This window comes from Schistocerca gregaria, chromosome 3, assembly GCF_023897955.1.
Source record: "Schistocerca gregaria isolate iqSchGreg1 chromosome 3, iqSchGreg1.2, whole genome shotgun sequence".
Lineage (NCBI taxonomy): Eukaryota > Metazoa > Arthropoda > Insecta > Orthoptera > Acrididae > Schistocerca > Schistocerca gregaria.
The window spans coordinates 366,654,810-366,671,606 of NC_064922.1; the positions used below are offsets into that span (position 1 = coordinate 366,654,810).

The following is a 16,797-nucleotide window of genomic DNA, read 5'->3' on the forward strand; positions in this document are numbered from 1 at the left end:
CTTTCTAGCATTAGGGTTCGTCGAGCGAACGGTTGTATATGATTGTTAAGTATGGAGCTATTGCATCAGCATACTCCGAAAGGAACCTAACTGGTATACAGTCTGGACAGGGGACTTGCTTTTATTAAGTGATTTAAGTTGCTTCACTAATCCGGGGATATTTACTTCTACGTTACTCATGTTGGCAGCTGTTCTCGATTCGATTTCTGGAATATTTACTTCGTCTTCTATTACGAAGGCATTTCGGAAGGCTGTGTTTAGTAACTCTGCTTTGGTAGCACTGTCTTCCATAGTATCTCCATTGTTATCGCGCAGAGAAAGCATTGATTGTTTCTTGCCGCTAACATACTTCACATACGACCAGAATCTCTTTGGATTTTCTGTCAGGTTTCGAGACATAGTTTTGTTGTGCAAACTATCATATGCATCTCGCATTAAAATCCGCGCTAAATTTCGAGCTTCTGTAAACTATCACCAATCTTGGGGATTTTGCGTCTGTTTAAATATGGAATGTCTCTTTCGTTGTTTTTGCAACAGTCTTCTGACCCGTTTTGTGTCTCAGGGAGGATCAGCTCCGTCGTTTGTTAAACTATTTGGTATAAACCTCTCAATTGCTGCCGATACTGTTTCTTTGAATTCAAGCCACAACTGGTCTACACTTATACCATTAATTTGGAAGGAGTGGAGATTGTCTCTCAGAAAGGCATCAAGTGAGTTTTATCTGCTTTTTTTGAACAGGTATATTTTTCGTTCATTTTTGCAATATTCCATCTCGCTACGACAACCCTGTGTTCACTAATCCCCGTATCCGTTTTGATACTCGTTATTGACTCAGGATTATTTGCTGCTAAGAGGTCAAGTGTGTTTTCACTTCATTCAGGAGACTGTGGGTGTGGAGAGAGAAGAATCCAAGACGTTTGGTCGCAGTGAAAACTCCTAACACACCCAACATTACGCTATAACACAAATACTTAGAAACATTTCCTTGTGGATCAGTTTCAACGACTGCCTGACAGAATGTACAGAGTATTACATAAAGAGTGCTTGCGGAAAAGTTCAGCCGGCAACGAGCACAGGCGACAAATGTCTCCGCAGACCACAATAACGAGACAGATGACATTAACAGCGGTAGAAGATCTCACCAGAGACGCGTAGGTGACGACTGATAAATATAAGGGCTAAATGTACAGTGACTGGTTACAAAAACAAGTGTTCATTAGAGAGAAATGTTAGCTTACTAGCTGTTACCTACAGCAACGTTCACATGTCAGTAGTTTTGTTACGATGATTGATTGGAAGTAACGTATCGTATGTGAAATAACGTCAGCTGCTCCCACATCCTTGTCTTTTGGTAAAGCATAGTTCGAGACTTGCACTCCATCCTCGACACTCTCAAGCTGCCAATGCTACAGTATGTGCAGTGCTGCTGCCAAGTTGTGAGTACACAGGGTTAGGAGCATGTATCTATGCTGTACATGATACTTCTGTGATTGACCTTTTTAGAGATGCCGAATCCTCTTCTCTAAAACGGGCTATCACGGAAGTTGAAAAGAAAAAGGTAGCTACTAGGGAGGTATCTGTAAGGAAATCATGGGTAACAGAAGAAATATTTCATTTGACAGACGGAAGAACGAAGGACAAAAAAATTTTCAGCGCAATGCAGCAACAAAGAAATACAAATCACTTAGTTATGAAATAAATACGAAGTGCTGGGAAGCTAAAGGCGAAATGGCTGCATGAGAAATGTGAAGAAATAGAAAAATATATGACTGTTAAATGGTGTGACTCAACACAGAGAAAAGTTAAAAGAACTTTCGGTCAAGTTAAAAGCAAGGGCGGTAACATTAAGAGAGCAATGGGAATTCCACTGTTAAATGTAGAGGAGAGAGAGAGAGCAGGTGCAAGAAGTACGTTGAAAGCCTCTGCGTGGGCAGCACTTGTGTTTTGACGTTATAGACGAAGAAAGAGGAGTCAGTATAGAAGATATAAAGGATCCAATATTAGAAGCATAATTTAAAAGAGCGTTGCAAGACTTAGGATCAAATAAGGCAAGAGGGATCGATGACACTCCATTAGTTTTGCTTTACGAAAGGTAAAAGGCACAACAGAGGCAGGCCTGACTTTGAGGCTGATAATGGGAGGAAGACTGAAGAAAAATTAAGACACGTTCAAAGGCTCTGTCGACCCAGAAAAAGCGTTCTAAACTCTCACATAGTGGAAGATTCTCGAAATTTTGAGAAAAATAGAGGTAAGGTATAGTGAAAGATGGGTGATATACAATATGCACAACAACCGAGAGGGAACAATGTGAGTGGAAGACCAAGTACGGAAGTGCTCGGATTAAAAAGGGTGTAAGACAGGGACGTAGTCTTTCGCAAAATATCCCATGATGTACGGAGATAGAAGGATATAAAAAGCAGACTAGCACAGCCAAAAAAGGGCATTCCTAGCCAAGAGAAGTGCACTGGTTTAAAACATATGTCTCCATTTGAAGACGAGATTGCTGAGAATTTAAGTTCTTAGAACAACTTTGTATGGTAGTGAAACAAAGACTGAGAGAAAATCGAAACGGAAGGGAGATATGCTTCCAGAATAATGTTGAAAATTAGCTAGACTCCTAAGGTAAATGATGAGGAGATTCTCCGCCGAATCTGTGAGGAAAGAAATGTGTGGAAAACACTGACACGTATAAGATGATATGTGTTGAGACATTAGTACATGAAGTACTAGAGGGAGCTGCAAAAGGGAAGACAGGGACTGGAATACATCCAGCAAATAATTGAGGACGTAAGTAGCAAGTGCTACTCTGAGATGAAACGGTAGGCACAGGAGAGGAATTCGCGGTGGGTAACGTCAAATTTGTCAGCAGAATAATGACCAAAAATGTATACAATGCAACAAATTTAATAAAGTTTTCACACGTTGCACCTCCACTGACGTAAAACAAGTTATTATCCGTTAGCTACGAGGGTTGCCAAAAGTAGTGCACAGCATTTTTCTGCTTCAACAATTCGTTAATGAACATAATGAGAATTGCACACACAAAAGAATGGTGTTTTATCTACGTATCCTACTTTTCCACAGATCTCTATCTTGTTCTGTGCATTCCACCAGCGCGAAACAGGGACGTGCCAGCACTGTCGGTACCACTCCTTATCCTGGTGGCGGAGCCAGTGCTTCACTGTGTGACTCACCTCCTCATCGTCCTCAAAATGTCTTCCACAGATGGCAACCTTTAATGGCCCAAACAAGTGGAAGTCCGTGGGGGCTAGGTCAGATGTGTCAGGTGCGACAGCCGTAGATGGTCTCCCTGACCGCTGCAAATCGCGGAGCTCCGCGGAACCGCCTTCTGATGACCTCACCCTCCATGCCCAGCGACTAACTGCACTCCCGGCGACACAAGATGCACCACAGACTTTGCACAAGTGTTTGTAAATATTCCCCACAGTTTATTTCCCTGTAGTGATAAATTCAATGATGGTACGTTCCTTGTAACGTACATCACCTACAGACGGTATTTTGAAACTGTCCTGCAGCCACATTATCTCTCGGGAATGACGGGAACTTGGCGCTCTCACTCAGGAGACTACAAATACGAGGGTTGTCCAGAAAGTAAGTTCCTGTCGTTTGCGAAATGGAAACCACTGGGAAAAATCCGGTAAAGCTTTGCACAGATGTGTTGGGCATTGTCTCTAGTATCCCCGTCGATCGTGTCGCGTCGCTCTTTTCAGTTTTGAGTCAACAGTGAGCACATAAAGATGCGTAGGGAATATCGTCTCCCCCAAGTATGGGGGCCTGGTTAGAGATTTCCTGTGTCCTGCATCCAACGTAACACAACTGTGGAGCAGTTCCTTCTTCATGCCAATTCTCGGCCGCACACTGCAGGGGCAATGAAGACGTTCCTGCAGCGTTTCCGATGAGAAGTATTTGATCACCCACAATACAGTGCGTAATTGGCTCCTCCTGAGTCTCATCTCTGCTCACAACAAGAAGACAAAAATCAGACCAGTGCACATAACTGCTCGAAAGCACAGATTGCTGCTTTCTATGACGAGGATATTGGAAAGTTGATTCAACACTACGACAAAACTCTAAGTTGGAGCGTAGACTATATAGAGAAGTAGGTGGGAGGTGTACCTTAACTGTTGCCAGTAAGACGTTTCTGGTTTTCACTGTGGTTTCCATTTCGGGACCGATCGGAACTTACTTTCTGGACAACCGTCGTAATACATACGTAACCTCTCGCAATCGTAGCGTTATTTTCGGCTGAGAGAAACAATGCGTTGCATTACTTTCCGGGCAATTTTCATATATTCTAACAATATTTCATCGAAATGGGTTCGGCGGTTTAGTCGTGAAAATGTAACAGTTCAAGTTACTTTCGGATTTGTAACATTAATAAAGAACAAATTTAAATCGCGGTATCTTGTTTTTCGTTATTCAGTCTTGACGAAATAAAGAATATACGTTGCAGCAAGCTACGCTCAAGTTACCAGTGGAAACCCCATGAAAATTCGTCTAGTAGTTTTGGAGATTCTCGTGTTCAAACACACAGACAGTTGCGATTCTTTTACGGTCTTCTATTAGTCCAGATAAGATAAATGTAGAAACAGAGGACGGCACACGCTGCCAGGTAGAGTAACCTAACCTAGATGTAGAAACACGCCAATTGAAGGCGAGAGGCTCAAATTGTTGTGGTCATCGCCCTAAGATTGCAGGTCATAGTGGAATCAGCTGCGAATATCCAGGAGCGAAAGGTTTGTCTTTCTGAAGTCTTCCGTCCTGGAGTGGTGGTATCCTTTCATAAACTGTTATATTTAAGCTTTTCCATTTGCTAATTAGTTTTATGTTTACAAGTATTTAAAGTTGTACATTACAGAACTATGTTCAAATAATGAGAAATTAAATACGCTTACCATTCTGTATGTCTACAATTGAATATCATGAAAGCAAAACCTGCCTTAGTAAACATGTGGCAGGCCATTTGTAAATGGCAGCAAACAAAATAAAATTGATATACTGCCGTCTAGCAACGGTTTCAAAGTCAAGTTCGCCTAGATACATCAAAAAAAAAAAAAAAAAAAAAATAACTGACATTACTCGTAGGTGATACGGCACTTGTTTCTGTCACGAGCAGAGTCCATCAAGGTGACGGGTGAGGCTATACTACAGTACGTTTCCATTATTAACGCACTTTAAAGAAATTTAAGCGTTTGAAACAGTACAGCAATATTTAAATAGTACATGGTACATAAAAACAGAGACTGCTACCACTTAATAACTTGCAAGCATCTTAGTGGTTTTCGTTTCTTGGCATAATTTTCAAAAACCTATCCCATTCGTTACCTCCAGTTAGGTGCAATTGGCTGCGATCTCAATGGGTCATCATCATTTTCAGTATTTCTCAACACAATTGGTGCATGGCTTGTCGTCTCCGCTGCTTGTTTCTCTTCTTTGTGGGTGTTTCATGGTCGTGGAATAAGGGACCGATGGCCTTTGTAGTCCGGTGCCATCAAACCCCACAAATCAACCAACCAATTGCTGCATGGCCTCCAGAGAAAAAGTCTCATGGCTATTTTGACCTAGTTGAAATCGGTTACATGTACGTAGTAGTTGGTTTTTTGAATATAATGTAATGGAATACTAAAGTAATACGGATTATTCTATGTTCCACAAGCAGGTATGTAGAAATTTACTCTGTTTTTAAATCTCACCTTTAGCGTAATCTTGTGGATCATGACAGTCACAAACAGCATATGATCACCGTTATCCAGTTTCATAGAACTAATAAAGGTTCCAGACTCTTGTTTCGTAAACTCAGTTGTTAAAGTGGCAGTTAGTAGATACTAATCAAATGACTGTCCTAATCCGCATTACGCTTAATATAGCACGAATTTAAAACAATATTTACTTTAAAGCTTCTCTGCCCGATAGACCGTTTGGGAGCACAATTATGAATTCTTGTGTTAGATGAGCATGCAGTTTGATGTTGATGGATTATAATGTTATATAGTATTGCAATACTCTTCACTCTTTTATGACGACTGTAACACAGATTTTACAATACAGTTACCAATTATGTGCAATGATACTGTTTTTCACTTGAGAACTATGTGCTATGCTCTACTTCTATGAATAGCTGCTTGACACTAAACGCTTGAGTCGGATCTGAACAGTAACAAATGAGTCTGAATAAAAATTAGGAGTTGTAAGTGGAAAATAATTATACTGAAAATCAAATAATAGCATTAACATTAATCATGATCTGCTCCACACATACACGATTAACATCGATCTCTCGCCTTTCGTATAAAGTAGTATGAAACTGATTCATAACATTGTTCTCTACTACGAAAGAAGAAACACGATACTCAACTTTTTCAATTGTATACGTTTGCTTTCCGAAGTTAGAAGATTAGAAAACATACCACTGATGTTATTGTCTGAAGTAAAATAAAATGGAGACTGTTTTCAGAACTGAAGACGACAAACACGTACACACACACGCACACACGCACACACGCACGCACACACACACATACACACACACACACACACACACACACTAAAAACATACAAAAACACTCACTCTCGCCAAGCAAACACTGTTTTGGTAACGAACTTATTTTTAAATTGAAAAAAAAAGTTTGATCAACGTTTATGAATTAAGTCATTTAGTTAACAGGATTTCAGCTTCCAAAGCTATCAGTTGGCTGTTGTCGACTGTCAAAAAATTCGTTAACTAAACGAATTAATACTCCAGAATGTTAAATTTGCTGCGAATTTGTTACCAGTGCGATCAATTTCTTGGGTATCGGAGAGTCCTACCGATTTTTTATCTCTAAAATGTCTCAAAATAAATGCTTTTTGGCACTTCTATCAAACGCACACATCGTAAGAAGCGTCATAATGCGCCTCAAGTAGGCACAGTAGAAATTATCTTAAATATCGTAATTTGTCAAGCAAACAACAGTAGCAAGCAAGGAACTTGTCATCAATTAAAGTTACAACTTACGTTTCACTCCTTATTTCATCTAATTGCTCGTGAAATTCTCGCTAAGTGTTTGCTCGTATCTTACCGTACCGTAGTGGACTCTAATGAGAAGTTTACAAACTCGACAAGAGCATGTAGAAATTCAGTGCCCTAAACAGAAAGTATCTTTAGTAACACTATAAAAACATGGACATTAAACGTAGATTAGTGGTGCATCAAGCATTATACAGAGTCAGGTATTCAAGAGTGAAGTTTCAGCCATTGTACTGATTTCTGTTCTTTGTAACGTAAGCAATGAAATATGAAAACCAAGTGGATGTTAGTAGGACTTCCTTAGGCTCAGCCGGATGAGTCTTCCAGTGACCCAAACAAACTCTGTTTCGTGGAAGCCACGCCCTTGAATTCCTGCCATTTTGACCTCAAATACATTGCAAGCCACAACCTTAAGACGAACTATTACATGATTGAAAAATACCACCAGATTCCTACCTTTCTAAATCCACGTAGTAAATATTCTAAATGTTACCCAGTGAAGTACTGACAACATACTTCAATATATTCTCTGATGTAGCTCAGCCTCAGATCTTTTAACCACAAACCACCCCTAATTCAAAGTATGTTTCACTCCCTAAAGTGGATGTGTTAATGTGGACATCACTCTGCGATAGTCAAAGCTGAAATCCATAATCAGTTTTATTTGAAAAATCACTTTATTTATTCATAGCTACTTTGCTTCACTAATAAGTAGCTTTTATCGCACTAATTAAGACAGTGGCAGAATTACTTCTGCCACAGAGGAAATCTTTTAGATTTACGCTGATGGCGATGCCAGACTGCAAAATTTATAATAATACATTACCTCTGATGTTCTCGTGGCACTGCTTCGTAGATATGCCGACAATTGTGTTGTGTTGCATCCTCGCGCTGACCGATGGTTTTGTTCCGTGCTTCAAAAACTTACCTGCACGCTATATGCATAAACTAAGTAGGATGTTATTTTCGTGAACACGTGCAACTAATTTATTCACAGAATGTATCATGAATATCTTTAATGTCGTTCTTCTGTCAGTGCTTTGTTGCTATTAACATTACAGTACTTACTTTTATGTTAGGGTCATATGTGTGCAATATTTATTTGGCCAGACGCTTTTCATCTTAATTTATCAGGGCAACACGTGTCCTATTGGGTGCGCAGTTTGTGTTCTGTGTTGTAAAATATTTGTAGGGCTACGAAAAGAAGAAGGGATCACCAGTAGTATAGCAAGAGCACATTATCACACACAGTCACCGATGATGGCTTAATAAATTGAGGCGAAACTCGTTGGCACTGTCATTAATATAAACTACGTGAATACTTCGTGCGGAATACAAGCTAAGCTACTTGTAGTGAGTATAGGCGGTTAGTGACTCACACAGAGATGTGGTAGGCGAAGCACTTCCAGCCGGTCGGCCTCTCCAGGAAGTTGTAGACCTGCCCCTGGAAGGTAGCCTTGCCCGCACGGCGGTGTTCCTTCAGCAGGTAGCGGCTCTGCCACTGCGGCCTCTCTTGTAGCAGGGTGCGGGGGTCCAGGCCTGCAAAACCACGTTTAGCAAACTCTGCAGAACGTGACGATACATACAACAACAATGTACGCCATCTAAAGTGATATATGTTGCACAGACAGGGAGTGAAACCCATAATACCTAATTATCATCTCGAAAAATTCTGTTTGCGTAGTTAATTTTTTGTTTGTATGCATTTGCAAGTCTGCAGTGCTCGTATGCAGTAAAATCCGTGTGCCACATTACTGTAGCAGTCCGTTAGAGAACCCAACATAAACTACGGCAGCCTATCGTTTATAGGAAGTGTCGGGCAGCAAGTCGTTCCCTGCTTTTGAAAGGAAACAACTCTACAAAAACCAAGAGGAATTGCAAGAAGGGTAGTAATAAATCGCTGTCTTATAAAAGCGCTCAGGTGACGCAGACTCTTCCAGTGTGGTCAAACAAGTACGAAAGATGAAGAGATAAGTCATAGATCGGAACTCTACGCAGAATCAGGAAAAGAAAAAGAAGTTGCAACTTTCATGAATGTCATTATTTCATGCTGTTAACCAGAACTGGAGTAAACTGAAATGAACTGGTTCCCTATTCGCGCGTGATTGTACTGTAATGCTGAACAATGCAAGTGGTATAATTACGTAAATACGGTCTTATGAAAATAGTCACCAGATCTATACGAAACTTTATAACAGTACTTGAATAAATTTCTACCAAATTAAAATAGGAAACGTAAAACTATATACTAAATGAGCTGTCCTGCGAAACTCTGTATTATACAGTGCAGTGGACAGTGACGCAACGCGTGCCGTCACAATATGTGACTTCAGTTTCAACACTCAACGCCAATTGTAATACAAATGTTACATAAAATTACAAATCGAATTTTGAAGGAATAAAAAACTGAAATGTTTGTGTGAAAATTCCCTGTAATTTTACTAACGAAAACTGAGTAAATAAATTCCAATCACTAAATGATACACCGGAAACGTAGCACTACAGTGTTTGAATAGGTCTGTCTGCATAGGAAATGAAATCTGAAATGATTGTACCTAAAATGAAACTGATAATAATTATTTTAAGATGCAGTGCTAAATGTAAATGATCATAATATATTCTGACTGTTATATTAACTTGGTTCTAGCTATTTTTTTCGCCACTTGTCTGTGGCAACAGGAACGCAGAGCTGCTAAAAGTGATGAACATAAAAAAGAAAAAGAATTACAGAGCAGCAGAAAAGTAGCGGAATGAAAGAAAGACCTTTCCAGTGCAATTAACGGACATGCAACTGTTCTAAGCAACCTTTTGACCACTACGTTCTGCAGTGTGCAATGCAGTGACACTCGATTAAAAAATCTAAATTGTCGTTAGGGCTGTGAAGGAAACTGCAGTTATTAAATGATGTTGAACAGACTAGGATTCAGAAACTATACTGAAACCCTAATACTTTAACAAATATCATCATCTTTACAAAATTCATACAAAAATACATTACTCTGTCATCAAATAAATAAGTAGAATGGTAAAGGAGCGACAAACCTATACGTTCTGAGTAGAAATTTTAACACTTCTCAAATTCATATTTACCAAAACATACTTACAAATATCAACACCCTGTTTAACCTTCTCTCAGTGCTCTGCAAGCTTTTTCAGAACGCTCAGCAGTGTGACCAGCGCCAGACCCACTCACTTCTCACAGACCGCAACAGCATCGACAATATTTCTGACAACCAAAGATAGAAATGCTACCTCTGTGGTGTAACGTTTCGACTATTTAACACTATAAAACTAGCCGAAGTACAGATCGAATGAAAATTCAGACTTCACATCACATTCCTCGAATGTCATTTATATTACTTGAATGCCAAAAATAGAAACCTTACAAAGTGGTGTCATGATGCTCGAAGATCGACATATTATATTTGAGGTAATAGTGGAAAAAGTGAAAATCAGTAATTGATCAGATAACATCTTGAAAGACATTTAGATCTTGACAAAATTCGCCACACACTGGGTTTCGTGTCTGCTCAGATAAATACAGCAAGCCAGCCAAATCGAGCCAGCAGAAAGAATGTGGCTGCGTCGAACCAACCAGAAGACTCACTTAGCTGGCTAATCATCATGGGCAACAGCTAGGTGTATCACTCTGACTGTGAGACAAAGGGGTAAAGCAAGCAGTGACAACTTGTGGATCCATCACCGCCGAATAAGGGGAAGACCGAACTAAGATCGGGCAACGCCGTCCTAAGTGTTTATCGACTGTCTTGGTGCCGTTCTGACAGATCATGCTCGTAAGGGACAATCAATCACAGAAGCATCATACAGAACTCTTATGACGAGGTTCCAGGTGCTTCACTGATACGGTGAACATAGAACCACTTTAAGGCAGAAGTCATGTTTTTGTTGTTGTTGTTGTGGTCTTCAGTCTTAAGACTGGTTTGATGCAGCTCTCCATGCTACTCTATCCTGTGCAAGCTTCTTCATCTCCCAGTACCTATTGCAACCTACATCCTTTTGAATCTGCTTAGTGTATTCATGATCCCTTGATGCCTCAGAATTTGTCCTGCCAACCGATCCCTTCTTCTAGTCGAGTTGTGCCACAAACTTCTCTTCTCCCCAATCCTATTAAATACCTCCTCATCCGTTATGTGATCTACCCTACTAAACTTCAGCATTCTTCTGTAGCACCACATTTCTCAAGCTTCTATTTTCTTCTTGTCCAAACTATTTATCATCCATGTTTCACTCCATACAAATACATTCATAAATGACTTTGACACTTAAATCTATACTCGATGTTAACAAATTTCTCTTCTTCAGAAACGCTTTCCTTCCCGTTGCCAGACTACATTTTATATTCTCTCTACTTCGACCATCCACAGTTATTTTGCTCCCCAAATAACAAAACCCATTTACTACTTTAAGTGTATCATTTCCTAACCTAATTCCATCAGCATCACCCGACTTAATTCGACTACATTCCATTATCTTCGTTTTGGGTTTGTTGATTTTCATCTTATATATTCCTTTCAAGGCACTATCCATTCCGTTCCACTGCTCCTCCAAGTCCTTTGCTGTCTCCGACAGAATTACAATGTCATCGGCAAACGTCAAAATCTTTATTTCTTCTAAACGGATTTTAATACCTACTCCTAATTTTCCTTTGTTTCATTCACTGCTTGCTCAATATACAGACTGAACAACATCGGGGAAAGGCTACAGCCCTCTCACTCTCTTCCCAACCACTGCTCCCCTTTCATGTCCCTCGACTCTTATAACAGCCATCTGGTTTCTGTACAAATTGTAAATAGCGTTTCGCTCCCTGTATTTTACCCCTGCCACCTTCAGAATTTGAAAGAAAGTAATCCAGTCAACATTGTGAAAAGCTTTCTCTAAGTCTACAAATGCTAGAAACGTAGGTTTGCATTTCCACCCAACAACAACAACACGGAATCTACGGAATTAAAACTGATCTTCCCCGAGGTCGGCTTCTACTAGCTTTTCCATTCGTCTGTAATTTGCAGCGGTGGCTTATTAAACTGATAGTTCGGTAATTTTCACATCTGTCAACACCTGCTTTCTTTGGGATTGGAATTATTATATTCTTCTTGAAGTCTGAGGGTATTTCGCCTGTCTCATACATCTTCCTCACCAGATGGTGGAGTTTTGTCACTAATGGCTCTCCCAAGGCTGTCAGTAGTTATAATGGAATGTTGTCTACTCCTGGGACCTTGTTGCTACTCTGGGTTTTCAGTGCGCTGTCAAACTCTTCACGCAGTATCATATCTCCCATTTCATCTCCATATGCATCCTCCTCCATTTTCATAATATTATCTTCAAGTACAGACCCTCTATATACTCCTTCAACCTTTCTGCTTTCCCTTCTTTGCTTGGAACTAGGTTTCCATCTGTGCTCTTGATATTGATGCAAGTGGATCTCTTTTCTCCAAAGGTCTCTTTATTTTTCCTGTAGGCAGTATCTATCTTACCCCTAGTGATATAAGCCTCTACATCCTTAAATTTGCCCTCTGGTCATCCCCGCTTAGCCATTTTGCACTTCCTGTCGATCTCATTTTTTAGACGTCTGTATTCCTTTTTGCCTGCTTCATTTACTGCATTTTTATATTTTCTCCTTTCATTATTAAATTCAATATTCCTTCTGTTACCCGAGGATTTTTATTAGCCCTCATCTTTTTACCTACATGATCCTCTGCTGTCTTCACTACTTCATCCCTCAAAGCTACCCATTCTTCTTCTGCTGTATTTCTTTCCCCATTCCTGTCAATTGTTCCCTTACGCTCCCCCTGAAACTCTGTACAACCTCTGGTTTAGTCAGTTTGTCTAGGTCCCATCTCCTTAAATTCCCACCTTTTTGCAGTTTCTTCAGTTTTAATCTACAGTTCATAACCAATAGATTGTGGTCAGAGTCCACATCTGCCCCTGGAAATATCTTACATTTTAAAAATCTAGCTAATACCTTCCACAAACTCCAGGCTTCTTCCATGTATACAACCTTCTTTTATGGTTCTTGAACCAAGTGTTAGCTGTGATTAAGTTGTGCTCTGTGCAAAATTCTACCAGGCGGCTTCCTCTTTCATTTCTTACCCCCAATCCTTATTCACCTACTACGTTTCCTTCTCTCCCTTTTCCTACTACCGAATTCCAGTTACCCATCAATATTAAATTTTTCGCTCCCTTCATTATCTGAATAATTTCTTTGATTTCATTATACATTTCTTCAATTTCTGCTTCATCTGCAGAGCTAGTTGGCATATAAACTTGTACTACTGTAGTAGGTGTGAGCTTCATGTCTATCTTGGCCACAACAATGCGTTCACTATGCTGTTTGTAGTAGCTTCGACGCACTCCTATTTTTTATTCATTATTAAACCTACTCCTGCATTACCCCTATTTGATTTTGTGTTTATTATCCTGTATTCGCCTGACCAAAACTTCACTAATTCCCACTACATCTAACTTTAACGTATGCATTTCTCTTTTTAAATTTTCTAACCCACCTGCCCGATTAAGGGATCTGTCATTGCTCTCTCCGGTCCGTACAACGATAGATTTCTTTCTCCTGATAATGACGTCCTCCTGAGTAGTCACCGCCCGGAGATCCGAATGGGGGACTATTTTACCTCCGGAATATTTTACCCAAGAGGACGCCATCACCCTTAAGCATACAGTAAAACTGCATGCCCTCGGGAAAAATTACGGCTGTTGTCCCCTTGCTTTCAGCCGTTCGCAGTACCAGCACAGCGAGGCCGTTTTGGTTAGTGTCACAAGGCCAGATCAGTCAATCATCCAGATTGTTGCCCCTGCAAGTACTGAAAAGGCTGCTGCCCCTCTTCAGGAACCACGTGTTTGTCTGGCCCCTCAACAGATCCCCCTTCGTTGTGGTTGCACCTACGGTACGGTGTCTGTATCGCTGAGGCACGCAAGCCTCCCCACCAACGGCAAGGTCCATGGTTCACGGGAGGGCAGAAATCATAAGTAAACAAATACGTACAGGTGGAGAATACATCAAAAACATATTACCATGCCTTTTAACATTCTTACTACAAAATAGTGGAAAGTTCGGGCAACGATGATGGAGGTGGTTGGTGATCACTCACCCTCCTCTCCAAAGCAGACCACAAAGGCTCAATAATATTCAAGTATGTAGCCTGGGGTGGTCAGAGGAGGTGCGACAATTCATGCTCGCGCTCACGAAACCAATCCAGGAAGACGTGAGGCGGGTGATTAGGGGCCTGTCGTCTTATAACTCATCATCACCATTGTAAACATTGTACTATAGGATGGACCTAATCAGCCAAAATGATCACATAATGTGAACCTGCACACTCACCATGAGACCCATGGAATACCACGTTATCGCTTCCCAAATCACCACTGAACCTCCACCATGTTTCACTCTTAGAACATACAACTCGTCCAGAAGTTGAAAACATTGTGCAATGAGACTCATCCCACCAAATGGCTTTCTTCCATTGCCCATTGTCCACGTTTTATGCCTTTGACAACACGTTTTCCTGTTACAAGTGTTTGCTTTGCTGATGGATGGTTTTCGAATTTTAGCTCGCCCTGCTATTCCCTGCTTATGGTGCTCCCCTCGTGTCATTTTAGTGCTGAGAGGATTCGCGTGTGCCACATTCACTTCTGTAGTGATTTTTGCAGCTGTCGGCCTCTCGTTTCTCCACGTAACCCTCTACAATAACAATGTCTCAAGATCAGTCGACACACACTTTCGTCCACGTTGACATTTAGCGTGTGATGTTTTTCCGCTTTCTCTGTAAGCTGAATAACTCTCCGGTATGGTGCCTCTTGAAACACCATATACATCGGCTCCCTCGTGTATGGAAGCACCTACTATAGATCACCAACAATGTGCCCACGTTTGAATTTAATTAGCTCCGACGTAATGGACCCACAGGTACACAGAACTTTTTATTGAGGGCATTGCACAGGTGCCGTAGATGGTCAAATAAAACAGCACAACATTTGGCTTGGCTAGCACCTGCATTTATGATGAAGCAAGCATTTACCTCTGAGTCACCATATTTGTGTGCAACCCCTGTATCCATCCATATAAAGGGACTGAGGAGAAGAAGGGTAGACAACCTGAGCTAACAGGAATTAAAATAGAGGCTGACAGGAATTAAAACACAGAATCGTTGCGAGGTATTTGATATCATGCTGATTGCACAAATAGGAGACAGCCAGAACAAGTAATCTGAAAAAGTTTTCAGCGATAACTTGTAGATACGCGTTTCAGCATCATCACGGTTTCTTAGCCTTGGAATGAGAGGGAACTATCGGTTACTATGTATTTCTCTACCGCCGTGCACGCAGCGTTGACTGAGAAAGCCATTGAACTAGAAGTGAACTGGTACAAGGAAAAGCGGACGCAGTCAGAGATACTGCTCAAGAAGAGAAGGCAGCCTGATGAACGAACAGCAGTCTCATGACACGGAACAGAGAGGCACGAGTTGGCGATTTCAAAGTAAGAGGAGGACATTTTACACAACTGACTTCACTTTACAACTGTTACGCTGCATGTTCCTGCGTGTCTTCTTGATCTTTTAAACAAAGACACCTATATTAATGCGTAGCTATATATTAACATTGCATTATTGTTTTGTATACTGAACAACTGTAACGATCTAGAAAACCTTATTTTTATCGCAACTTACGTAAAAATCATTTACTAATTGTAAGCATCGGATGATAATTGGAGAGAAAAACCTGTCGATGCTTTCTATTTCTAGCATGCCCCATAAAAGCCTGCTTCTGTATTAAGACGTTCACAGACCAACGATCAGTCGCAGTGAACAAAGTCACTTATTTGACGAAATCTGGATTCTTCATTGTGGTTTTTCAACATCATACAAATATTTCAATCAAATTCGGACCTACATAATAGATCTAGGACCCACCGCTAGTACAGATAAAAGCTATTTGATGTAACGGAGGTTCTCCGCCATGAAAAGAAGCAAACAGTGAAGAAGTTTTTAATTTTAAGAAACCACTAAACCACTGAAAATAATGATAGCTGGCCCAGAAACAACAATATAAAGTTGCACAGAGTGTGACAGAGTAAGTTTAACGGAACTAAATCGCCAAGTGTATAGGTAACTACAAGAGCACCCCAAGAAAGTGTGATAGGATCGTTAGTGTTTGAAATGTGTATAAATTAGTAGAAGGCGTCGGTAGCTCCTTACAACTGTTCGCAGATGATAAGGATGCCTATTAGAAATAGCAAATTCCAGGAAACAGTATAAATTTGCAGAATGGCCTGCAGACGTTTGATGAATGGTACAATCGCTCTGAACGTACGCAAATGTAACATATTGATCATATATACGAAAAGAAATCCACTACTGTACAACAGCACTATTGGGAAATAACTGTCAACAGTATGCACAGTGAAATATCCAAGAGTTACTATATACAGCGGCCTTAAATAGAATGAACATTTAAAACAAATAGTACGAAAAGCAGATGCCACCTGGGATTCGTAGGAATAATCTTAAGGACACTTAACTCATCCATGAAATAAGTGGCTTACAAACCGCCCTTTCCACCGATTCTCGATTATTGTTCATAAACCTGGCACTCTTATCAGGTAGGACTAACAGAAGAGATTGACAAGATGCAATGAACAGCGCCACGTTTCGTCACGGGTTCCTTTAGTCGGCGCAAGAGTGTTACAGAGGAAGAATAGACGACGTATTGCTTCCTCCCATGTACATGTTGGGAACTGA

The 16,797-nt window shown here is 40.5% G+C and overlaps 1 protein-coding gene across 3 annotated transcripts in view; it reads right to left on the reverse strand.

Annotated features, from left to right (window-relative positions):
• Positions 1-16,797, reverse strand: part of LOC126353821 (potassium voltage-gated channel subfamily KQT member 1-like) — a 2,608,463-nt gene that overhangs the window by 1,429,532 nt on the left and 1,162,134 nt on the right. For all 3 annotated transcript variants that reach the window (XM_050002939.1, XM_050002938.1, XM_050002941.1), the window contains one exon: positions 8,407-8,566. In XM_050002939.1, coding sequence (XP_049858896.1) covers positions 8,407-8,566 — 160 coding nt within the window. The remainder of the gene's footprint in view (positions 1-8,406; positions 8,567-16,797) is intronic.